At 43.1% G+C, this 26,075-nt stretch overlaps 1 protein-coding gene across 1 annotated transcript in view; it reads left to right on the top strand.

Annotated features, from left to right (window-relative positions):
* Positions 1-2,075: 2,075 nt before the first annotated feature.
* LOC145343707 (ADP-ribosyl cyclase/cyclic ADP-ribose hydrolase 2) overlaps positions 2,076-26,075 on the top strand; it is a 43,624-nt gene continuing 19,624 nt past the window's right edge. The window contains exons 1-4 of the mRNA XM_080189929.1: positions 2,076-2,281; positions 7,629-7,791; positions 13,100-13,229; positions 23,334-23,469. Of these exons, the coding sequence (XP_080046055.1) occupies positions 2,251-2,281; positions 7,629-7,791; positions 13,100-13,229; positions 23,334-23,469 (460 nt within the window). The 5' untranslated portion in view covers positions 2,076-2,250. The remainder of the gene's footprint in view (positions 2,282-7,628; positions 7,792-13,099; positions 13,230-23,333; positions 23,470-26,075) is intronic.

The raw sequence follows: 26,075 nt of genomic DNA, 5'->3' as shown, positions 1-26,075 counted from the left end.
AAATGAAGTAGACAGTACATCTACAGGTTCCGTGGAACTGATCTAAATGCTGCTCAGCCCCTAAAATTACAGCTGCTTCTTCTAAAAAGAAAACATAAGAACATAAGAACATAAGAACATAAGAAATAGGAGCAGGAGTAGGCCATCTAGCCCTTCGAGCCTGCCCCGCCATTCAATAAGATCATGGCTGATCTGTCGTGGCTCAGTTCCACTTTCCCGCCCTCTCCCCATAACCCTTAATCCCTTCTCTTATCAAAAACCCATCAACCCGCTTCTTAAAAATATTTAGCGAGGCAGCCTCCACCACTTCAACGGGCAGAGAATTCCAGAGATTCACCACCCTTTGAGTGAAGAAGTTCCTCCTCAACTCCGTTCTAAACCGCCTCCCCTTTATCTTGAGGCTGTGCCCCCTAGTCCTACTGTCTTTTTTGAGCGGGAAGAGTCTCTCCACCTCTATCCTATCCATCCCATTCATCATCTTATAAGTCTCAATGAGATCTCCCCTCATTCTTCTAAACTCTAACGAGTACAAGCCTAGTTTATTCAGCCTCTCCTCATAGCTCAATCCCCTCAACTCCGGTATCAGCCTAGTAAACCTCCTCTGCACTCCCTCCAGGGCCAAAATATCCTTGCGCACAGTGAGGGCGATCTTCCCAAATGAATTCAAAGTGCTGAACAAGCATGAAAATGGGAGTTTTGGATCTGTTTGTTTGGCGAGAGAAAAATTCAGTTAGAATTTAAATATTAAAATCAGCCTTGCGCTGGCGAGGCTGATTACACCAGCAGATTGAGACCAGTAAGATCGCGAGAGGTGAGAAATCTCTGGCGATCTTACTGGCTCACCATACCAGTTGACCAGTTTGATGAGCCAGTAAGATCACCCCCAGAGACTTTGGTCAGGATTTTCCCGTCCTACCGTTGGCTGGGATCTTCAATGGACTCTAAGCTAGTTCACTGTCTCTCCTGCAGTGTGTCCCAGCACAGTGGGGCTAAAAAATCCCAACCTTTATCTGGTACACCCAGCAATGTGAAAGATGAATCATTCTCTGGGACTTCAATATCCAACAGATCACACAGTACTGCAAGGAACTCTTCCCGATCAATCGCCAGGAAGAGCCAATTCAGGTCCAACAGATTTTCATGGAGATGGCCACCATCGGCTGCTATGCCTTTTGAACCCTCTGTCTGTGGCCTGGCTTCATGATTAACGCATGATGCACTTTCACTGACTTCATTAATGAAAACAAGAGATATTTATTAATAGGAATTGTACAGCAGCCTCATGACTGTAGCTAGCTTCCCAAACTGTCTCTTTGCTTAAGAAGCCTTTCTCATCATGGAGTCATTCCACCCCCCGAATCCCGATTGATCACACAGGCCATGTGACACATATTTTACTGTGTTACCATTAAAGGGACAATCACCACAACAGGCCAAATCACTTTGAAGCTCGGCCTTTATTAAATGTAACTGTCAAGTTCTGTGGGTCAAGTAGAAGTTCAAATGCAGTACATTGGATTCAAACTGACCTGAGATAAACTGGAAATAGACAGTAAGTACAGTCTATGGAGGCCAGTGGGAGAAAGGGTTAAGGTGAGTTATTGTTGTAGAGACAAGAGATATGCAGTGTCGCACCAGCCCAGTAGATTTTTGTAGGTCCAGAGGAGCATTAATGGTGCGATAAGATTACTTTTCATGGTACTTTTGCCAATTTAAACCCAATCCCTAAAAATGTTGCTGTGTTATGAAAGCTAAGAGTTTGGCTTGTTACTACTATAAAGGACAGCTGCGTTATTGAGACTTCCTTATTGACTGGTATGAAGGTGTTGTTCTCCCACATTTCCATAACTAGTTCTTGATGGATTATATTGAAGGATATTTGGCAGCTACGTTGGCTTGGGAATGGGAAAGAGAATTAAAATTGAACCAGAAATACTTACTGGCACGTAAACTGGTCAAAGCTGAGCATGACTGGTCAAGCTTCCTAGAACTACTGTAAGTTTATAGTACATTAACAGCTGATTCTTTTAAGCCTTTGTTATCTTAGAAGGTTGGTTAAACTTTTATAGTTCTAACCTTTGTGTTTTGTTTGGTTGCAATTATTCAAAAATCTGTTTGATTGAGCACAGTCAAGATTGAGCACAAATAGCCAGGGGAGGAGTTTGCAAAGTTATAAACCCACGGAATTATTAAAGAAGGGTGCGGCCTTCAGCACTAATCCAGTGTCACAGAAGAAACAACAGGTTGAAGATGTCTTTTCTGAATACCCTGAACCTTACAGGTAAAGACAAGTCAGTAGGAAATGTAACTATCTGTGCTGAGCTGATTTTTCTCCAAATCATACTTAATTGGTTTGTAAATGTTATTCATTCTGAAGTGAATAATATTTACTGAAGCAATTAACTTATTTTGTGGCTTACTCTCATTGTTCTAACTTATAACTAAGTTCTGTTGCAAAATGCTCCCAGCGCTGTGATATATGTAAAAAACAAACCACAACAGCTTCAATCAGCCAAAATCACATTTTTAATAGCATTATCTTGAGATTTGTTTTGTGGCATAATTTGATTGCCAGGGTTAGGTATATCTGACTGTCACCCAGCATCAGTGTAAATGTTCAATATCTATTTTAAGGAGCATTGGAAATCAGGAGTTAGAAGCAAAGTGAGAAATATTATTCTCTCTCACTATAGAAAATGTGTTTGTGTGGGCACTTTGTCTCTATTTATTAATATTAAAAGGAAAATAAATACCTAAAGATGAGTTAAGTTAGTTACAGGATCAAAATTCTTCACCTGCTATAATCTCACAACAGGATAGAGCTGTGACTCGGTTAATAGCAATCTCTCCTCTGAGTCAGAAAGTTCTGGGTTTAAGCCCTGCTGCTGGCCACGAAGTTGCAAATGAAGGCTGGTATTGCAGTGCAATACTGAGACATTAAACTGGGTTCATTCTGCCCCCTCATTTTGGCATTAAATATCCCACACCCGATTTTGAAAAAGAGGGGGGAGCTATTCCCAGCGTACTGAAAAATATTTATCTCGCGATTGACATCACAAAACAAACGCTCACATTGCTGTTTGTGTAAACTTGCTATATCCAAATTGTCCACCATGTTTCCTAAATTAGAACGTAGACTAACATTCAGAAGTACTTAATTGACTGTAAAGTGCTTTGAGATATCTGGCCCATCATGAACAGTGCTATATAAATACAAGTTTTTTTATAACTACAGTGAGGATAACGACCCTATATTTATCAAGATACATGACTGGTAAACAAAATACTCCAAAGTAATGCATATCTATTAGGGGTATTAGCATGAGTGTAATAACCTTTTATTTTGCTTTCTTGTTGTCATATGTTAGGTTCAGGTAATCCACAATGACATTTTGAATGCCATTTTGCCATATAAATTAAATTCTGTCCATGTTGTGCTCTCAAATCTGTTTAAAATGTGGCTTCTACTGCCTGTAAAATCATGAACGGCACTCCCTGCCTCCCGCCTTTGGCAGCCATGGTTTCAGCAACTGTCAAAACCATAAGTTCTGTAATTTCCTCCTTAAACCTCCCATTCTCTCTTTTCCTCTTTACACTACTCCTTACAACCTTTGATCATGTTTTAAGTTATCTGGTTTAATATCTCCTTGTGTAATCCTGTAGCAAAGGTTTTGTTTAATTGCTTTTAAGCACGTTGCTATGTTTTATTTTGTTAATGATAAAATGAGGGTAGCATGGTGGCTCAGTGGTTAGCACTGCTGCCTCACAGCGCCAGGGACACAGGTTCGATTCCCAGGTCACTATCTCTGTGGAGTCTGCGGTTCTCCCCGCGTCTGCATGGGTTTCCTCCCACAGTCCGAAAGATGTGCTGGTTAGGTGCATTGGCCATGCTAAATTCTTCCTCATGTACCCAAACAGGTACCTGAGTGTGACACCTAGGGGATTTTACAGTAACTTCATTGCAGTCTTAATGTAAGCCTACTTGTGACACTAATAAATAAACTTAAAACTTTAAATAAGCTTGTTGTTATCGAATCTGTCCTGTGAAACAGGAGAGCCATGATTTTATTGAAAGTGGAACAAGCTCCAGGGTCCAACATTTGCTTCTATTCTGAATGCTCTTAGGTTTAAAAAATGGCTGACCGTGAGAGTGAATGTACAAAAAGGTTTCAGGTTTTTGATCATGCGCTCAAGGCACCTCGTTGAAGAGATGAAACAGAGAAGAGATGTCATGTATCCATAGAGAGGAAGAAGGCCTTCCAGACACACACTCTGGAGTATTGGGAAGAAATAGTGGCAGAGATCAATGCCGGGAGTATTGCACCACGAACATGGATGTAGCACAGGAAGAAATTTAGTTATCTCTCAGAGATGTCAAAGCAAATGAATTCACCTCAAATGACACATCCTGACACCTGCACCAATAATCCGCAATTCAATTCATTGCACTGCCATCTCTCATCTGCCAATAATCTCTATCAATCAGGATCCAACGCTGCCATTTAAATGCTTTATCTTACCCGAATATACTTAGCACTGTCAGAAACCTTACACCCTGCACAAGAAGCAAAGCCACTAATGCACAAGGGTGATGAATTTTTTTTGTACGCATTCTGATTTAATTTATATATTTGGAATGGAATGGACATTTTCTACTAGCTTTGCACTGTCCCAAAGAAGAGAATGTGGTGGTCAGTGAGAGAGGAAATATAAGAAATGTGAGACCGTGTATGAATGGGCAATTATAGCTGAGGTTACTGACATTGCTCCTTGATTACATAGTTCTCAGGCTGTATCCTCACATCCTCTTTCTATTTCTCAATCTCCAGTTGCACCTCCTTTTGCTTGTTGCTTCTCATCTGAACGACAGTGGTAAGGTTTGTTCCCACTTAATTACCATGCCACACGTCACCACTAATTTGATGCCCATTCTTTTAGAGCACTAACAAAGAAGAAAACAGTCCGGGAAACAGGCCCTTCAGCCCAATGAGCCCGCGCCGCTATTTTAACATTATGAATCCCCTCTCCACCCATGACCCTTGTCTATGCTTATGGCATTCCACACTGAGGGAAGACTAATTTAGGGACAATTTGTTACACCAATCAGCCTAATAGCACATCTTTTGGATGTGGGAGGAAACCGGAGCACCCGGAGAAAACCCATACAAGCACGGGGAGAATGTGCAAACTCCAACAGACACTGGCCCAAATCCATGTGTCTGCACAGCAAACAGTGATAGTCACTGAGCTGTCGTGTTGCCCAGCATCTGGTCCAGTTTAAGCACACTAACGACATGAAGTACTAGGCTATTCTCGAAACAACCAAGAGCATCCCTCGTACGACCCATCGCGTGTCTGCCCCTTGTTGGACAACAAGGCAGACCGAAGCACCTGCGGATTAAAAGAGAAAAAAATCAGTATCATCCACATCCTTATACATTCCCAGGGACGTCCCAAGTCTCCCGAACCTTATTTAAAACAGTCTCCTATATGCCTCCATCTCCATCCCACTCATGTGCCTGCCTAAGTAGTTCTTAAACAACTCCTGCGTGCCTGCCTCCACCACCTTGCTTGGCAGAGCATTCCGTACCCCCACTACCCTCTGTGTGAAAAACCTCCCTCTAACATCCAAATTATACCTCGCCCCCCTCACCCTAAGCCCGTGGCCCCTCAATGTGCATTTCCAACCTAGGAAAAAGCTTACCACTGTTTACTCTATCTATACCCTTCATAATCTTATATACCTCTATTAGATCTCCCCTCAGTTGCTGTCTTTCAAGGGAAAACAGCCCCAATTTGTGCTGTAGTGTTCTGTGTTCTATGTTCTATGTTCCAATTTGCTCAATCTTTCCTCATAACCCAGTCCTTCCATACCAGGCAGCATCCTGGTAAACCTCCTCTGCACTTTCTCCAGGGTCTCCATGTCTTTCCGGTAGTAAGGCGACCAGAACTGGACGCAGTACTCCAAATGCGGTCTAACCAACGTTCTATACAACTGCAACATTAGACTCCAGCTCTTATATTCTATACCCCTTCCTATACAGGCTAACATACCAGAGGCTTTCTTCACAACCTTCTCCACTTGTACTGCCACCTTCAAAGACTTGTGCACTTGCACCCCCAAGTCCCAATGTGGTTCTTCCAGAGCAGTTTGAATGGTGGAAACATTGCTTGTGGATGTTGATAGGTTCCCTGTGGTAGCATGGGAAGGCCTGTCGTGCATGCAGGCATAGGTCCTAGATGGGAATCCTAAACATTTCATGGGGGTAACACTTGTTATCTAGGAGTCACAATGGTTCAATTGCCACAGAATGAAGGAATTATGACTCCTGCCAGGATAGCAGACATTAATTGGCATGATAGGATGCCCGTGGCCACACAAAGGCTGCATGTTGAGGGTGTGAATCCCTATGTATTAAAAAAAAGCCTGAATTTCCATGAGAGACGCGCAAAGCAATATGTGTGCAAGCAATGGCATCCTGCATCATGAGGGAAATCTCTAATTATCACACACTTGTCACTAGCAAGAGACCATGAGGTGAAGCTATATCTCTTTGTGTAGTCTTCCCTTTGTGCAATAGAATATTGAAAACTGAGAAATGTTACTTATTTTCGGCGTGGAGGGAGCCCAATACATAAAGGTTAAGAGCCACTGCAATCTTGACAGCTACAGGCAATGCTGTCTTTGCCTAAAGTTGCATGGGCAGATTTCAGTTTTTAGTGAAGTGCAGATGCCTCGAGCGCTGGTCATTGCTGAAGTTGAGGTAACAGCATTGCTCTCCAAAGCCCTCTTGGCAGATAAACTACTCTGCTCTCCCTTCCTTTTCCACCAACTATTCCTGCTCTGCATGGTCTCTCTTCTTTCTCCCAGTAAAACTCAATTCCAAGTGGAAGATTAACCAGCCACCCATGTCTGAAAGAAACTTGTTCTCTGCAGCCTTTAAATAAGCAGAAACCTATTTCAACCAGAACAGCCTCTGTGGACTAATGAAACATTTGGCAAGTATAAAAACACACAACATTGCACCAACAGCCAGAACAAATAATCAGTAATTTACTTGGGAGTAGTTTGTGATTTACTTAAGCAAAGCTTTGGGGTTTTGGGTGGGTGTGCACTTGGTGCATGAGATGGAATTTGTAGATGACAGTGCCGGCATCAAACCATCATTGCACACTGGTTTCATAATACTGTGGATGGCCATTAGGGGATCTTGCAAACCTCTTTATCAAGTTGATGTCTGATGCATTCAATTCATTCATTTCACAAGTGTGCGTTCATATTTCAAATTTCATTTTGCAGTGTTTGGAGGCTGAGTGGAACCCAAGAATGTGGTGCTCCAGTGCTCCATTTCAACTCTGTTTATTTAAAATATCAATAGGTTACGTTCTTTGAACATGTTCATATGACTAAGACAGTCCATTACAAAGTGGTAACTTCTGTCGTGTAGCCAGAATTGTTTATTCCTTGAATATGTAAGCCCACTCTTATTCCTTACCCACTGGAATAAATTAATTTTTTTTGCAGTAATGTAGCTAGGCAGGGGACTAGGGAGAGACTCTGGGGCTGAATACCTTCCTTCTGCACGGTAAAGATTCTGTGAATATCTTTTTTTTATTGCTGTTAATAGGTTTGTTCCTCCTTGGACTCATACTGCTGAGTCATACAGAGAGAACAATAGCAAAGGATGAATCCAATGTTGTTCAGAAGGGGAAAGGATCAACAGCCAAACTGAAAGAAATAATGATTGGCAGATGCTTCAACTACCTTGGAACCATAAACCCCAATGCAGGGTAGGTCAATTTATCATTCTTATAGCATTACAGCACATCATAACCCTCAATTTTTTGGAACAAAATACTTGAGACAATTTTCACTTATTGCAGCAATTAAAAGCCGTAACCAGTAAAAATATATGAGTTGTTAGCTCAGTTGGCTAGATGGCTAGTCCATGATGCAGAGCAATGCCAACAGTGTGGGTTCAATTCTATGCCAGCTGAAGTTAGCTTTCATTTTCTTCATTTGTGGGACATGGGCATTGCTGGTTGGCCAGCATTTACTGCCTATCCCTAGTTACCCTTGGAGGGCAGTTGGGAGTCAACTACATTGCTGTGGCTCTGGAGTCATATGTAGACCAGACCAGCTAAGGATGGCAGATTTCCTTCCTGAAAGGACATTAGTGAACCAGATGGGTTTTCCTGACAATCAACAAAAGGTTTCATGGTCATCAGTAGATTCTTAATTCCAGATATTTTTTATTGAATTCAATTCCATCATCTGCCTTGTGGGATATGAACCCAATCCCCAGAATATTAGCTGAGTACCTGGTCTAGCGATAATATCTGTAGGCCACTGCCTAATTTTGATTTGATTTGATTTATTATTGTCATATGTATTAGTATACAGTGAAAAGTATTGTTTTCTGTGTGCTATATAGATAAGGATTAATTTATTGTAAGGTAGGAACATTCAAAAGTCTGATGACAGCAGGGAAGAAGCTGTTCTTGGGCCATTTGGTACGTATCAGACTTTTGTATCTTTTTCCCGGTGGAAGAGAGAATGTGCGGGGTATGTGGGGTCCTTAATTAAGCTGGCTGCTTTGCTGAGGCAGCAGGAAGTATAGACAGAGCCAGTGAATGGGAGTCTGGTTTGCATGAAGGCGTGGGCTACATTCACGACCTTTTGTAGTTTCTTGTGGTCTTGGGCAGAGCCGGAATCATACAAGATGTGATACAACCAGAAAGAGTGCTTGTTACGGAGTACCTGTAAAAGTTGGTGAGAGCTGTAGCTGACATGCCAAATTTCCTTAGTCTTCTGAGAAAGTGGGCCTTCTTAACTATAGCGTCGGCACTGGAGTCCTGGACAGGTTGTTGATGATCTGGACATGAAGGCCCTGCCTTCTAACCTTGCCCCTCACTTGAGGTGTGATGGTCTTTGGATTACATCACCACCAGTCAACTTTCTCTCAAAGGCAAGATCAGCCTATGGTCCTCTAGACTGTGGTACATCTTGCGTCTTACAGGGAATTGACTTGTTTGCAAATTATGTGTAAATAGTACACTCCAGTGACCTTCTACAAAGCTCACTTTAGCAAATACAAAACACTTTCTAATGTTCAGTTGCTAGACAACTGACTCATGAATAGGAGAAAAATACAAGCAGATTGACTTTGGCACTCTTTCAAAATGATATCTGCCTTTTTGTGCATAAAACTCTGAAGCAAATTTAATCAAAATTGTGGCAGTTCAAGGGATAATTTGCGCAATTTATTTTTAAGTGAGGTGTGTAATTTTAAGTATGGTGTTTTATTTTAATTTCTCTTCCTCTTTTGCTGTTTCTCACAATTTTTGCTAAATATTTGCCTGTTGCTATAATAAAATAATTTTTTAAAAAAGGTTGGTTCACAAAATTGAAGCTCATGGAATGGGAGGGTCAGTGTCAGCTAATGTGAGGTGTTGCATTTTGGCAGAAGGGATAGGGCGAAATAACATAGAATCGGGTCTATAGCGCAGAGCTAAAGAATGGGAAGAGACAGAGGAACCTGGTAGTTCATATGTGTGGTTTTTTGAAGGTGTGACAGCACATTGAGGGAGTAGTTAGAAAATCACATGGGACCTTGAGCTTAATAAATAGAGGCATTGAGAAAAAAAACTGGAAGATCTTCTTGAACTTTTTTAAAACTCTGGTTAGGGCACAACTGAAGTAGTGTGTCCAATTCTAGTCACCACATGTGGAAGAACATGGGGTCCTTGAGAGACTGCTGAGGAGCTTTACCAGAAAAGTCCAAGGGATGAAGGGTTTTGCTGCAAAGTTGGGTTGGAGAAGCTGGGGTTGTTCCTTTTATTCATAGAATTTACAGTTCAAAAGGAGGCCATTCGGCCCATTGAGCCTGCACCAACAATAATCACTAATCAAAGCAAAGGAGATTGGTTGGAAGAGAGGGAGTCACATGAGTGTGGGGACAGTTAATAGAGTTGTGCAAAGTTATGACAGGTTTAGTTAAGATAGACAGAGAAAAGCTGTTCCCATTAGCCAATGGAGCAAGATTAGAGGACACAAAATTCAGGTTTTGGGCAAAAGATTTAGCGGGGTTGGGTGGGTGGAATGTGAGGAAGAATATTTTCACAAAGTGAGTGGTAATGATCTGGTGCCTGCGAGGATGGTTTAAGACAATCAATAATTTCAAATAGAAATTGGATGAAAATAAACTTGCAGGGTTATAGTGTTAGAGCAGAAGACTGAGGCTGACTGGATTGTTCTGCAGAAAACAAGCATAGACTCAATGGGTCAAATAGCCTCTCTCTGTAATAACTCTGTAAACACTTGTGAAAATTACACTTAATTACACTTGAAATTAACTATACAGCATTGCTGAAACCTTTCTATTTGACAACATGCTGTGAGGGTTAGAGAGTTTTCAGAATCTGCTCTGCAACGTGCTCGATGGTAGATTTTAAGTATTGGGCTAGTGGCTGCTGGAGATCACATCCAACCACCTGATGATAATACTGGCAGAAAGTGAGGTCCATTTCGAGGGACAAACTTCATAACATATATGCAGCAAGCTCTATATCTCAAACAGCCAGCATGATATTAGGCAGCCCAGAGGCCCAATCTGGCCTGGGCAAGGTTGGTCACTGAGGTGAAAGAGCTTTTGGAGGAGGAGGAGGAGGGGTAGGGGGGCACAAAATGGGAGCAGCCCACCCTACTGGGGGAGTCTAGAGAAGGACTTGCTTACCTGGAAGAGTTTCTCCTGCTTCACAAGTTTATTCGTTGCTTTTAACAGGCAGATGAAATATGATGGGTACTTGAGAATTGAGTGGAAAATCCACCACCTCCACTGTGACTGCCCCTCCTGTGTGCTAATCATTTGTGACTAGGCAAGCTTTGCACTGCTTGTTCACTTGACACATTGTGCCCGATTTTACCATTTTGATTCTATGTAATGAATCTGGGCGCAATTCAGATCCGACTTGGAAAACTGTTCTCAGCATTGTTTGAAATCATCCTCACAAGCACTGGATCATTACCGTTCACTTTGTGAAAATGGTCCTCCTCACGTTCCAACTGCAACCAGTTTACACCAGCAACTATCCTAGTGCCATGTCTCTGGTTGCTCCCCGAAACCCTGCACATTCTCCCTTTGCTGTTAAAGCCCTGCTAGACATATTAGTGGCTCATTGACTCTGGTAATAGAAACTGGGAGGGTGGGTGCCTGGAGGGTCATGAAATGGGCATAGGATTTTGATGGGGCATGGAGCATGAAGGATATGTCTGGGATATGAAGGGGCATGTGCAGTTGGGGAGGTGGGGAAGGGAGGGAAGGTGGGGAGGTTGGTGGTGGGCCTGACAATCATCATTACAACTAAGCCAATGTCCCAGTAAATAGGCAGGTATTATGGCCTGCTGCCTCAGGCCTGCTTCCAGAGGCTGTAGACTTCATTCTATCCAGCCGCTGCTGGCTGCGTACAATTCTGGTTGCCACACCACCGGAAAGATGTTGATGCATTGGAAAGGGTGCAGAATACATTTACCAGGATGTTACATGATTTGGAGAATATGGATTAATAAAGGGAGGTTGTTTTCATTGGAGCACTGCCAAGGGATGAAGGATGAGGGGGTACCGGATAGAGTTTTACAAGATTATGACAGGCTTGGATAGAGTTGTTAGTCAGAGTCTTTTTCCCAAGGTCAAAGGGTCAATTACTTGGGGGCATAGGTTGAAAGTGAGAGTGAGAGGGAGAAAGTTTAGAGAGATGTAAGGGGCAAGTTTTTCACACAGGGCGGTAAATGCTTGGAACTGTCGGAGGAGGTGGTGGAAACAGATTCTATAACAATGTTCAAGAGGCTTCTGGATCGATACATGAATAGGCAGGGAACAGAGAGATATGGAGTACGTAGAGGCAAGAAAATATTAGATTAGAGAGGCATCTCTGTCAGCACAGACTTGGGCCAAAGGGCCTGATACTGTGCTTTTTTTTGTTTCCTTGGAATGGACGTATGGCAGGTGCAAGCCGCAATAGATGGCTTTGTGAAACAAAGAACTTTCCCAACTCCAGATGCCCATCTCCTTCACGTAGATCTGACCCAACAAGTCTGGGTAATCATCTCAACTTTGGGAGGATCAATGTCACCCCTTGTTCAATCCTTCTCCAGTCTTGACATCTGATTCCATCCACCATCAACTCACAACACTCATACTGTTTCCTTCCAGCTCTGCAACAACATTTACCTCTGCCTCTTCCTCACCTTTGTTGGTTCCAGGCTTGATTATTCCATGTACATCTTGCTGCCTTCCCCCATCTCCTCTCTACAAATTGGAGCTTGCATTTTATCCTGCACTGAACCATTCTTCAATGATCCTTTGCTTGGCACCCTTCGCTGTCTTCCAACCATTGTCAGATTTGGCTCAGAAGTAACACTCCTGCCTCAGTATTGAAAAGATTTTGGGTTAGTCTGACACTTTAAAGCATTACTAAAAGAACGTTCTACTGTTGGAACTGTAGGTACAATGTTATACAAAATCACATCTTTCCTTTCAAGTGGATATAAATGGTCCCATGACAATATTTGAAGAAGAGCAGAGAAGTTCTAGCCAACGTTATCCATCTACCAAAATCATATAAATAGAAAACTAGGTCATTTACCCCCAACTCAAGGCCCCCAGGAGGTCAGGAGTAAAGAAGGTTGCCCCCGGGCATTGCCAGCTGGCAGTGACAGCCTTGGCACTGCCCGCTGGGCATTGGGCAGTGCAGCAGCCATAGTGTTTCCAAGTTATCAAGACGCTGGTCCTTTCTGGCTTCAATGGGGAAATCTGAGAATTCGGAACATCCACTGTAATCAGGGAAAAACCATTCCCTGAATTCCAATGCTTCCAACCAGGTCTCGAAATTACTGTTTCTGGGATGTTGTTGAAATGGATACCATATTTCCCTGCGTTACCATTCTCAAAAACTTCATATTTGCTGCAAAAGAGCTTTGGAACATTATGAAAACCAAATGCAAGTTATTTCTTTAACAATGTGAATAAGCAAAGATTTCCAGCCACAATAAGATTGGATTGTGCCATTCTAACAGTTAGTGTTTGTTTTTATTTGTCAGGAAAAAAGACTGTTCAAAACTGTGGGAAGCATTTCTGAGCGCATTTAGTGAGAAGGATCCTTGCAAAATCACAAAAAAGGATTATAAACTATTTCTGAAAATGGCAGATCACGACATTCCAATTAATCAGGTGAGGAATAAGACACTTCAAGAACCTGTCATGATAGTCCAAACTGAAATACAGGAATAGTATTGAAATTTCTACTTTATACTAATTGTAAATGCTAAATTATTGAGTATGAATGGAAGGAGAGTTTGACGGTATAGTTCATGACCATTAAAGCTGTAAATTCCATTACAAGAAGTTATAGAATTGATTTCAATGAATCTGTTCATTTTGTGAGCTGGCAACAGGAAAAGGTGGTAATTCACCAGACTGTTTCACTGCAGATCCCTCAGGAAAGGGAATTTTCCACCATTGTGCAATCACACTACATATAAATGTGAAGTTTTTTTTAACGTTTATTTATTCGTCACAAGTAAGGCTGCAATGAAGTTACTGTTAAATTCCCCTAGTCGCCACAGTCCGGTGCCTGTTTGGATCAATGTACCTAACCAGCACGTCTTTCAGAATGTGGGAGGAAACTGGAGCACCCAGAGGAAACGCACACAGACACAGGGAGAATGTGCAAACTCCACGCGGATGGTGACCCAAGCTGGGAATCGCACTTGGGTCCCTGGTGTTGTGAAGCAGCAGTACTAACCACCGTGCCACCGTGTCACCCTATAATGCCACAATACATTATTGACTCTTTTTAAGCCACAGTTATCAAGGATACTAGGAATGCACAATATATGCAGCACTTCCAGTGCTGCCCAACCAGTCACTAAAAAAGTACTTTACAGGGATAACAATTCTCCATACTTCCACTGCAATTCCTGAGAGTGTGATTTTTGGCCCATCTGAGGGTCCAGGTCTAGATTATAGACTGGGGCCACAACAGAAGATCTAGATTTTATTTTGGTAAATGTCATCAAGATAGATGAATTGTGATAGAACGTATCCAGTAGTTGCAAAACTGTAACAAGAGGCTCAAGTTTAAGGCAATCATAAAAGGAAGTCTAGGGTAGAATTTCTATCAATTCTGTTTCATGTACACCAATTATCCCCAGAGTTATGGGGTTGGGCAGGGGGGAATTCTCCCAGCCCACTGTGCTGACCAAGACACTAAAGCGGAGGCTATTTAACAGGCTGTCCACTGGGAGCCACGGCCTCCATGCGTCTCCGGCACCATCAGCTCCATGCCAGAAATCAGCACGGAGGTGTATAATTTAAGTAAATGCTGATTATAATATATTTTACATATAATTAGCGGGCCTGGGACTGAAGTCTCTGGGCCCGCTAGAATCTTCCCCTCCCCCATCAGGAGTGTTTGACTCCAGCGTGGTTTATAATACACTTGCAGGGAGTTGCCGGCTGGACCCTGCTGGAGTGAAGTGGGGGGGACCCCCAGGAAGTGAGGTCAGGGCTAATGGGGGTTACCTCTTGGGCATTACTGGCTTGGCAGTGCCAACCTGGCCCCTGGCACTGCCTAAAGGGCACCTTGTCACTGCCCACCAGCCATTGGGCAGTGCCAATGGGGTGGGGACTACTTGGCGATAGAGCCTTTGTTGGGTGGGGGGGTCCTGCTGTCACTCTGCAGAGATATCAGCAACAGAGGGAGAGAGGCCAGTGATTGGGCTGGGCATTGGTGTGGGGATTGGCCTGCCAGGGGTGTTCAGGTGTTGGGGGAAGTCAGGACTATCAAGGTGGGCCAGGGGTTTGGGGGCAAGGCTGACGGGAGGGTCAGAGATCGGGGCGTGGGGAGGAATCACGGGTCTGGCCAGTGATTGGGAAGCTGGCAGTGCGAGCCACTGCACGTGCACAGATCTCGACGCTAACAGAATGCCACATGCACAGTGGCCCGCTCAACACTATGCTGCCAGCCTTCCATTGCAAATAGACCCTGCCCCAATTTATAGTTATATTCACACCCAAAAATTGCCACATAACATAAAGGTGCATGATGATACAGATAATGTATTGGCATTAGTAGAGGATTGGTTAACTAACAGAAAACAAAGAGTGGGGGTAAATAGGTGCTTTTCTGGTAGGCAATCAGTGACTATTGGTGTACCTCAGGGATCAGTGTTGGGGCCACAATTGTTTACGATTTACATAAATGATTTGGAGTTGGGGAGCAAGTGTAGTGTGTCCAAATTCACAGATGGCAAAGTGTGCAGAGGATGCTGAAAGTCTGCAAAGGGATAGAGATAGTTTAAGTGAGTGGGTGAGGGTCTGGCAGATGGAGTACAATGTTGGTAAATCTGAGGTCATCTATTTTGGTAGGAATAACAGCAAAATGGACTATTATTTAAATGGTAAAAAATTGCAGCATGTTGTTGTGCAGAGGGAGCTGGGTGTCCTTGGGCAGGAATCTCAAGGAGTTGGTTTGCAGGTGCAGCAGCTAATTAAGGCGGCAAATGGAATTTTGTCCTTCATTGCCAGAGGGATGGAGTTTAAAAACAGCGAGGTTATGTTGCAGCTGTATAAGATGCTGGTGAGGCCACATCTGGAGTACTGTATATATTTTGGCCTCCTTACTCAGAAAGGATATACTGGCATTGGAGGGGGTGCAGAGGAGATTCACTAGTTGATTCTGGAGTTGAGAGGGTTGGGTTATGAGGAGAGACTGAATAGACTGAGGCTATACTCATTGGAATTCAGAAGAATGAGGGGAGATCTTATAAAAACATATAAGATTATGAAGGGAAAAGATTGGATAGAAGCAGGGAAGTTGTTTCACTGGTGAGTGAAACCAGAACTAGGGGCATGGTCTCAAAATAAGGGGCAGCAGATATAAGACTGAGTTGAGAGGAACTCCTTCACACAAAGTGTTGTGAATCTGTGGAATTCACTGCCCAGTGAAGCAGTTGAGGCTACCTCAATTAATGTTTTTAAGGCAAGGATAGATAAATTACTTTACCCATAACTTACATAACTAACCCATTACTTACCCATAACTAACTTTAAAAATATTGTTACATTAGTTCTTAGAAAAGAAGAATGCTGAAAAATTTAATGAGTGGCAAGGGGAGCTTAAGCTACTTATTACAATCCCTAAAGAGACCACTAACTTCTAAAAAGGAATTTTAATTTCTAGTCAATAGCTGAAAGAATGACACAAGATTTCACATCTAAGATTTTTACTGTAAGAAACAGATTAAAAGCAAAAGAAAAATCAAATCTTTTAAGTAGACACTCCTATCTCTTTGAACAAGTCCAAAATGATTCTTACCTCCTGAAGCTTTACTTCTATTATTTTCCTTTCTCAACCTACTAAATTGTAACCTCTGAACTCTTCATCATAGTGAGTTTTCTTGGAGATTCTCTCTCTAATGCATTTAGGTAAATCATCCAGCCTCATGAATTTGTTGTTTTTCAATCCAAACATGAACTCTGTCCTGCATTCCTGCACGGTGTACCACAAAAGACCATCAGCCACTATTTTCTCTCGCTCTCCTGGATCTTGACAGACAACCTATGTCTGTGGAGTTTGAGATACTTTAGGCTTTGAGAGGAGAGAGGTTTCTATTTTCATGGCAACATGAATCACATAGGCCTCATATCCAGTTAGTATCATTGAAGACATTCCTTTATTTTCATTTTGAAATTCAGTGGACAGCTTAAATCATAACTGTTTACAGCCCAATCTTCCCAACATTCTACTGAGACTTTGGAGACATGGGGCATGATTCTCCAACCTCACCCACAGCTGGGTTTCTCTCATCCCGCTGCAGTAAACAAAGAAAATTACAGCACAGGAACAGGCCCTTCGGCCTTCCAAGCCTGCATTGACCATGCTGCCCGACTGAACCAAACCACCCCCTCCCCCCAACTCTTCCAGGGATCCTATCCCTCTATGGACATCCTATTCATGTATTTGTCAAGCCGCCCCTTAAATGTCACTATTGTATCTGCTTCTGCTATCTCCCCCGGCAGCGGGTTCCAGGCACCCATCACCCTCTCTAGTAATTGATTCTTCCACCCTGGGAAAAAGCTTCTGACTATCCATTCTGTCCATGCCCCTCATAATCTTGTAGACTTCTCTTAGGCTGCCCCTCAATCTCCATCATTCCAGTGAGAACAAACCAAGTTTCTCCAACTTCTCCTCTTACTAATGCCTTCCATACCAGACAACATCCTGGTAAATCTTTTCTGTACCCACTCCAAAACCGCCACATCCTCCTGGTAGTGAGGAAACTAGAATTGAACACTATATTCCACATGGGACCTAACTTAAGGTTCTATAAAGCTGCAAGATGCCAATTTTTAAACTCAATGCCCTGGCCAATGAAGGCAAGCATACTGTATGCTTTCTTGACTACCTTCTCCACCTACATTGCCACTTTCGGTGACCTGTGTATCTGTACACTCAGATCTCTCTGCCTATCAATACTCTTAAGGGTTCTGCCATTTACTGTACATTTCCCTTCTGTATTAGAACTTACAGAATGCATTACCTCACATTTGTCCAGATTAAACAGCATCTGCCATCTCTCCGCCCAGGTCTCCAACTGATCTATTTCCTGCTGTAACCTCTGACAGCCCTCATCGCTATCCACAATTCCGCCAACCTTCGTGTTGTCTGCAAACTTACTAATCAAACCAGTTACATTTTCCTTCAAATCATTTATATATACATATATATTACAAAGAGCAAAGGTCCCAGCACTGATTCCTGAGGAACGCCACTTAGAACATAGAACATAGAACATTACAGCGCAGAACAGGCCCTTCGGCCCACGATGTTGCGCCGACCAGTTACAAAAACAATGACCCACTAGCCTATACCAATCCCTTTTCGTCCATAAACCTATCCAGAGATCTCTTAAACGCCCCCAAACTAGACGCATTTACAACTGCAGCAGGCAGGGCATTCCAATCCCTCACCACCCGCTGGGTAAAGAACCTACCCCTGACATCCGTCCTGTAGCTACCCCCCCTTAATTTAAAGCCATGCCCCCTCGTGCTAGCTTTCTCCATCCGAGGAAAAAGGCTATCACTATCCACCCTATCTAAACCTCTAATCATCTTATATGTTTCAATAAGATCCCCTCTTAGCCGCCTTCTTTCCAACGAAAACAACCCTAGATCCCTCAGTCTCTCCTCATAGGACCTCCCCACCATACCAGGCAACATCCTAGTAAACCTCCTCTGCACCCTCTCCAACGCCTCCACATCCTTCTTGTAATGCGGGGACCAGAACTGCACACAGTACTCCAAGTGCGGCCGCACTAGAGTAGTGTACAGTTGCAACATTACACTGCGACTCCTAAATTCAATCCCCCTACCAATAAACGCCAAGACACCGTACGCCTTCTTGACAACCTTATCTACTTGATTCCCAACTTTCAGGGATCTATGTACACACACACCTAGATCCCTCTGTTCATCCACACTATTCAAAGTCCTCCCGTTAGCCCTATACTCGACACATCTGTTGCTCCTACCAAAGTGAATTACCTCACACTTCTCCGCATTAAATTCCATCCGCCACCTCTCAGCCCAGCTCTGCAACCTATCTAAGTCTCCCTGCAGACTATGACACCCTTCCTCACAATCTACCACACCTCCAACTTTGGTGTCATCAGCAAATTTACTAATCCACCCAACTATACCCTCATCCAGATCATTAATAAAAATTACAAACAACAGTGGCCCCAAAACAGATCCCTGAGGCACACCACTCGTAACTGCACTCCATGATGAATATTTACCATCCACCACCACCCTCTGTCTCCTATCTGATAGCCAATTCCTGATCCAACTTCCTAGATTACCCACAATCCCATACATCTGCATTTTCTGCAGAAGCCTACCATGGTGAACCTTATCGAACGCCTTACTAAAATCCATGTATACCACGTCAACTGCCTTGCCCCCATCCACCTCTTTGGTCACCTTCTCAAAAAACTCAATAAGGTTAGTAAGGCACGACCTACCCGCTACAAAACCATGCTGACTATTTCTAATCAATTCATTACACTCCAAATAACTATAAATCCTATCCCTAATAATTTTTTCTAAAACCTTGCCCACAACAGAAGTAAGACTCACCGGTCTATAATTCCCGGCAAAGTCTCTGTTCCCCTTCTTAAACAATGGGACAACATTCGCTATCCTCCAATCCTCCGGGACTACACCAGAGACCAATGACGACCTGAAGATCTGAGCCAGAGGCTCTGCAATCACCTCTCTAGCCTCCCAGAGAATCCTAGGGTAGATCCCATCCGGACCAGGGGACTTATCTATTTTCAGCCCCTCAAGAATTTCCAGCACATCCTCTTTATCAACCGTAATACTGTCTATTTTACACCCATGCAACACAATGTCCTCCTCAGCTATATTCATGTCCCCCTGCGTGAACACCGAAGAGAAATATTGGTTCAATACTTCTCCAATCTCCTCCGGTTCCACACACAACTTCCCCCTGCTGTCTGTAACTGGCCCTAATCTTGCCCTGACCAACCTTCTGTTCTTGACATACCTATAGAATGCCTTAGGATTCTCCTTAATCCTATCAGCCAAAGTCTTCTCATGTCCTCTTTTAGCCCTTCTCAACTCACTCTTCAACTCCCTCCTAGCCAATCTAAAGCTTTCTAGTGCACTATCTGAGCCCTCCAATCTCATCCGAACATAAGCCTCCTTTTTCTTTTTAACCATCGACTCAACTCTTTTAGTGCACCACGGTTCCCTAGATCTACCAAATCCACCATGCCTGACAGGGACATACCTATCAAGGACTCGCAGTAGCTGCTCCTTGAAAAAACTCCACATTTCAGACGTTCCCAGTCCCTGTAATCCCCTAATCCAATCCATGCTTCCTAATTCACTCCTGATAGCCTCATAATCGCCCTTACCCCAGCTAAAATTGCTGACCCGAGGTTCATGCCTATCTCTTCCCATCACTAAGGTGAACGTAACCGAATTGTGGTCACTATCACCAAAATGCACACCAACTTCCAAGTCTAGCACCTGGTCTGGCTCATTTCCCAGCACCAAATCCAATATAGCCTCACCTCTAGTTGGCCTGTCTACATACTGAGACAAAAAACCTTCCTGCACGCTTTGTACAAACACTGACCCCTCTAGCGAGCTAGAACTATAGCAACTCCAATCAATATTCGTAAAGTTAAAGTCCCCCATAACAATTACCCTATTACTTTCACTCCTAACCAGGATTGTCTCCGCAATCCTTTCCTCAACCTCTCTAGAACTTTTAGGAGGTCTATAAAAGACTCCCAACAGGGTGACCTCTCCTCTCCTATTTCTAATCTCCGCCCATACTACCTCAACTGACAAGTCCTCATCAAACTTTCTCTCCGACACTGTGATACAGTCCTTGACTAGCAATGCTACCCCACCCCCCCTTCTACCTTCTTCTCTACTCCGACTAAAGCACTTGTACCCCGGAACCTGCAACATCCATTCCTGACCCTGCTCTATCCATGTCTCAGAAATGGCCACAACATCAAAGTCCCAGGTACTGATCCACGCTGCAAGTTCATCCACTTTATTGCGAATACTCCTCGCATTAAAGTACACGCATTTCAAACCCTGCTCCGCCCCACCCCCACTATGCCGTGCCTTGCATTCCCCAACTATGCCCCCCTCACTTTCACCCCCTTTCCTCACTATCCCTCCCCCCCTCCGAATCAGTTTAAACCTTCCTGCATCGCTTTTGCAAATTTACCCCCCAGGATATTGATTCCCCTCTGGTTCAGGTGTAGACCATCCCTCTTATAGAGGTCCCACCTTCCCCAGAATGAGCCCCAATTGCTCAAGTACCTGAACCCCTCCCTCCTGCACCATCCCCTCAGCCACGAGTTCAAACTTTCCCTCTCCCTATTCCTCTCTAAACTATCCCGTGGCACAGGCAAGAGTCCAGATATAACTACTCTTTCTGACTTCGCCTTTAGTTTCCACCCCAACTCCATAAATCTTTGCTTAATATCCCCTTCCCTTAATCTCCCTATGTCATGTGTCCCCACATGAACTATAACTTGGGGTTGATCTCCCTCTCCCCTAAGAGTCCTGAATACTCTGTCCGATACATCCTGGACCCCAGCCCCTGGTAGGCAACACACCAGCCCAGAGTCCCTACCCTTACCTCCAACTCTCCTATCCGTCCCCATAACTGTGGAGTCCCCAATCACGAGGCCCAATCTCTTACCCCTAACCACCTGAGGCTTGCCAATAGGCTCACCCCCAGAGACCTGCTCCCTTTGGCTATCCCCAGTTGATTTCTCCTCAACTGTAGCCTCCAGGACCGAGAACCTATTTTGGAGGGGAACAGCCCCAGGGGATTGTCCCCCCAACTGCTTTTTGCCCCTCTTCCTGGCAGTGACCCAAGACTTATTCCTAGGAGTGACTATCTCCTTATAACTCCTTTCTATGTCCGCCTCCACTTCCCGAATTATACGGAGCTCCTCTAATTCCCCTTCCAGCTCCTTTACACGCTCCTCCAGAAACTGCAATCTAACACACTTCCCACAAGTAAAATCACCTGAAACACTGTGGGAGTCCCTCACTACATACATCCCACAGGAGATGCAGCTTACAGCCTGAACTGCCATCCCTGAATCAATTACCAGCAGAAAAGTAAAAATAAAAAAAAACTTCCCTCACACTTATAATTAGGTTAGAGGAGGTGGAAGGGTGGGATTCTCTACCAGTGTAGAGAATCGGGAATCCTCTCTGCACTAATTTATAGTGTTAGGGGCACGAGAGAAAAAAAACTACAACTACCGGTAAGCGTCCTAGTGACGACTTCCGGTTTCTAACTAATTTAAAAAAAACCGCCGAAACTCGCGACTTAACACTAAAAATAAAAAGTTAAACGGAATAAACAGAAAAATATACCTTATTTTTGCCTCCTCGCACGCCCAAAAATCGCTGCCTCTCGACTCTGCTCCACAGGAACAATTGTCACAGCCCTCCATTCAGAAATGTACCCTTCCACTGCTACCCTCTATCTTCTTTGACCGAGCTAGTTCTATATCCATCTTGCCAGCTCACCTCTGATCCCATTTGATTTTAGCCTCTGTATCAGTCTGCCATGAGGAACCTTGTCAAAGGCCTTACTGTAGTTCATGTAGACAACATCCACTGCCCTATCCTCATCAATCATCTTCATAATTTCCTCAAGAAACTCGATCAAGTTAATGAGACACTAAATAGAGACTTAATTCTCTCTCATCACTGGCAGTGATGGTGGGAAATGAACAGCCAGAGAATTCTGGCCTAGGAATCTATCCATTATAAACAGAAATGCCTTTGTCATTGTCTTCAAGTATGAACACCTTCCACTTTCTTGCCAGCAAACATTCTAGGCCTTAGATTAATCTTTAACAAGTTTGTCACCCAGGCCTACTAGTGCGAGGAGTGGGGGTTTCTGGCCCCCAAGACCAGAAATTCCTGCCCAAGTTCAAAGGACCTTTAAATAGTCCACCGAATTTTCTGTCTTGCCTGTTAACAATTCCCACGTGAGAGAGATGGGAAATTTGAGCTGCAGACTTTAGTATGAATCACATGATCCCCTTCTTTTACCCTAAATTAAAGACAGTCCTGAAACGTAATCTTATATTTGTAACATGCTTGTCTCATGTATACCAGTGCTGACCTGATGGATTGAATGGGCTGTTCTGCATTCAGCAGAATTTGACCTTGTCCAATAACATAAGTGTGGTGATAGCAAATCAGTGACCCTTTTTAAAAATATTTCCATAGTGGAATTTGGAAATATAAGCAAGGAATACTGTCAAATAGGCTGCTGATTCTTTTACAAGATCACAAAGTGAAAATCTGGCCCATGCATTCTATCATCCATCCTGTGGATTCTTTAAAAATAGTTTCCACAACTCCCATAATAAAATTTTAAATCTGTTTGCTAGGAACAGCTTTTTGTAGATCTCTGAGTGATGGGACAAACTGAGAATATCTGGGCAGCCATTAAAATGTCAACTCCATGCATTCCATCCTGTTTGCATAAGGAAAAAGGCAGCTTGCAATCATGAGGTCAGGACATCCAGGAAGTTTCATAATGTATTTACCCTTATATTATTTTCTTTTTAACATTGCTATTATTTTAAGAAGGAAAATGCCAGTGTAAAATGGTCCAGTAGTGCAATCCATGTTATTTTCTACAAATTCTGATAACGCATCAATGTTGAAATTGTTCATGTTACCTAGTCCATCTTCTGGAGCCAGACCAAAGAACTTGTCCTTCAGTACACTGATGTCACACACAAGGTTATGCCCCTCGAGAACACTCTGATTGGCTTTATGCTGGATGGTCTGAATTGGTGTGGAAAACTCTCTAGCCCAGGTGAGTAGTCAATAATTTTCACTTACTATTCAAGGCTCTAAAGTTCATGAGCTCCTTAGCAGCAGAGCTTTCCAGAATTTAACTTGTTAGTAAGTGTTTTATTCTTGAAATGATCAGCAACAGGATAGGAGCAAGGTCCTGTTATTAACATGTGCATAACTTACCTAGGTCCCATCATCTGCATTTGCAATATCTAGCAAACTAGGTACTCAAACTTTAAAAACAAATGTCCAAGCTTTCAAACTGTCCAATGGGATAGCTTTGCATTCAGGTTGGGGTTCAATCCTAAGAATTACACTGCCACCTTAATACCACTCTTGTGTGAACTTCTCAAAAATTTCTGTAATGTAGAATTATGATGCACATCAGCTTCCTCTGGGTTATTCAATTCCATGAAATACACACAGGATCCTATAATTGCAATAATTCTTTGTCTGTTAGGAGTCAATGGCTGGATTCCACACTCCTGCCATTCCAGCAAGTGCACTGTGGGATCTCAGCCCGTGATTTTCCTGATCATTTTATTGGATGGAAACTGCAGTTGGAGGGGGATATTCTGTCAGAGAGTTGGTGCAGACTTGATGGGCCAAATGGCCTCCCTCTGCAGTGTGGGGATTCTATGATTCTACCTGAGGAGTAACAACAACTTGCATTTCTGTAGCACATTTAAGACTTAGAGGATTGTGGGGTTGGATGAGATTACCGAAGGTGGAATGTGAGACCTTTGTTATCGTTCATTCGGGCCAGAGTTAGTTGCACATCAATTCAGGCCTTCTATTTTATAACTAGTCAGGGTGTTCTCAAGAGGCATAAATGCCTCTGTGACCTCAGCATGCTGAAGGTTAAGTCCATCGGTCTAGTTTAAGAAGATTGACTTGATGGGTTTTGAAAAAGAGATGAGAATTTTTAAACCGAAGCACGTCTTAGCCAATGTAGATCAGCAAACACAGGTGCAATAGGTGAATAGGAATAGTGTGAGTTAGGCCAGGCAGAGTAGAGTTTTGAATGAGCTCAATTTATAGAGGGTAAGGAGCAATAGAATGTGGAAGACCCCCTAGCAATGTGTTTGAATATATTGTCTAGAGAGTTTCAGCAGCAGATGAAATGAGGCAGCAGCAGAGTTGGGCAGGGCAATGTTAGAAGTAGAAATAGGCGGTCTTAGTGATGGTATTACTGTATGGTTGAAAGCTCATTCTGGAGTCAACTGAGGCAACAAGCAGAGATGGAGTCAATGGTTGGGGAAGAGAGTTTGTGATAGTAATCAAAGATATTGACCAGCATATTCCTGTGTTGTAACCATTTCCTGATTCTGGAATAGTCGACTAAGAGCAGGCCCCATTGGTACTTAGTTATTCAGCCCCATTTGGAGGGGAATGGCTCAATTAATTGTCCACGATATTGATTCATAGCTGTGCAGTCATGGACTCCGTGGATTAAGGAATTGGAGATTAGGATTACATTAGAGCAAGCAGCCAGAGAAATAGAGAGTAATAATTTTACAACACCAATCCATCATGGGACTACGGGAGTGTGAAATCATCGCTTGGGTTTAAACAATCCAAACTCAGGCCTCAGAGACTGGCTATTCTATCCCACAGAGAGCTAGGCTGCTTTATGTAAATGACCCCAAGGACTAGAATGATCATATCGCCACTAGCTAGATCCAATAATGCAGTGTCAATCTGGCACTAAATCCAAGTAGTTGACAGCATCAAAGAAAATACATATTCAAGGAGTATGTGGGATTCCAGCCTGCATTCTTATCAAGTGAAACTCCCCATTGGAGCAAAGAATCTATTAATTAATTTTTACTTACATTTGAAGAACCTTGTTAATCATTTCAATTTTATTTGATGAACGTCATTGTCAGAAATGGCGGGAAAAGAACTTAATTTGAAGAATATCATGCATCAAATCATATTCCTAGAATCCCTGCAGTGCAGGAGGAGGTCATTAAGCCCATCAAGCTGCATAGGCATTAACCCCATGTATTTATCCTGCTAATCTTCCTGACTTCTAAGGAGAAATTTAGTATTTGGCAATCAACCGAATCCACACATCTTTGATCTGTGGGAGAAAACTGGACTCCCAAAGAAAATCCGAAGGTTATCTAGGATTGCAATAGGATCTTGATCAATTGGGCCAGATGGAGTTTAATTTAGATAAATGCAAGGTGATGCAATTTGGTCGATTGAACCAGAGCATGATTGACTCAGTTAATGGTAGGACATTGGGGAGAGTTACAGGACAAAGAGACCTAGGGGTACATGTGCATAGCTCCTTGAAAGTGGAGTCATAGGTGGACAGAGTGATGAAGAAGACATTCAGCATGCTTGGTTTCATTGGTCAGAACATTGAGTACAGGAGTTGGGATGTCTTGTTGAAGTTATGCAAGATATGGTAAGGCCCCACTTGGTATCCTGTGTACAATTCTGGTCACCCTATTACAGAAAGGATATTATTAAACTAGAGAGAGTACAGAAAAGATTTACTAGGATGCTATTGGGACTTGATGAATTGAGTTATAAGGAGAGGCTGGATAGACTGGGACTTTTTTCTCTGAAGTGTAGGAGGATTAGGGGTGACCTTATAAAAGTCTATAAAAT

The sequence above is a fragment of the Carcharhinus amblyrhynchos genome, chromosome 1 (assembly GCF_965287045.1).
Source record: "Carcharhinus amblyrhynchos chromosome 1, sCarAmb.v2.hapA, whole genome shotgun sequence".
Lineage (NCBI taxonomy): Eukaryota > Metazoa > Chordata > Chondrichthyes > Carcharhiniformes > Carcharhinidae > Carcharhinus > Carcharhinus amblyrhynchos.
This window is presented reverse-complemented; position numbering and strand designations above follow the sequence as displayed.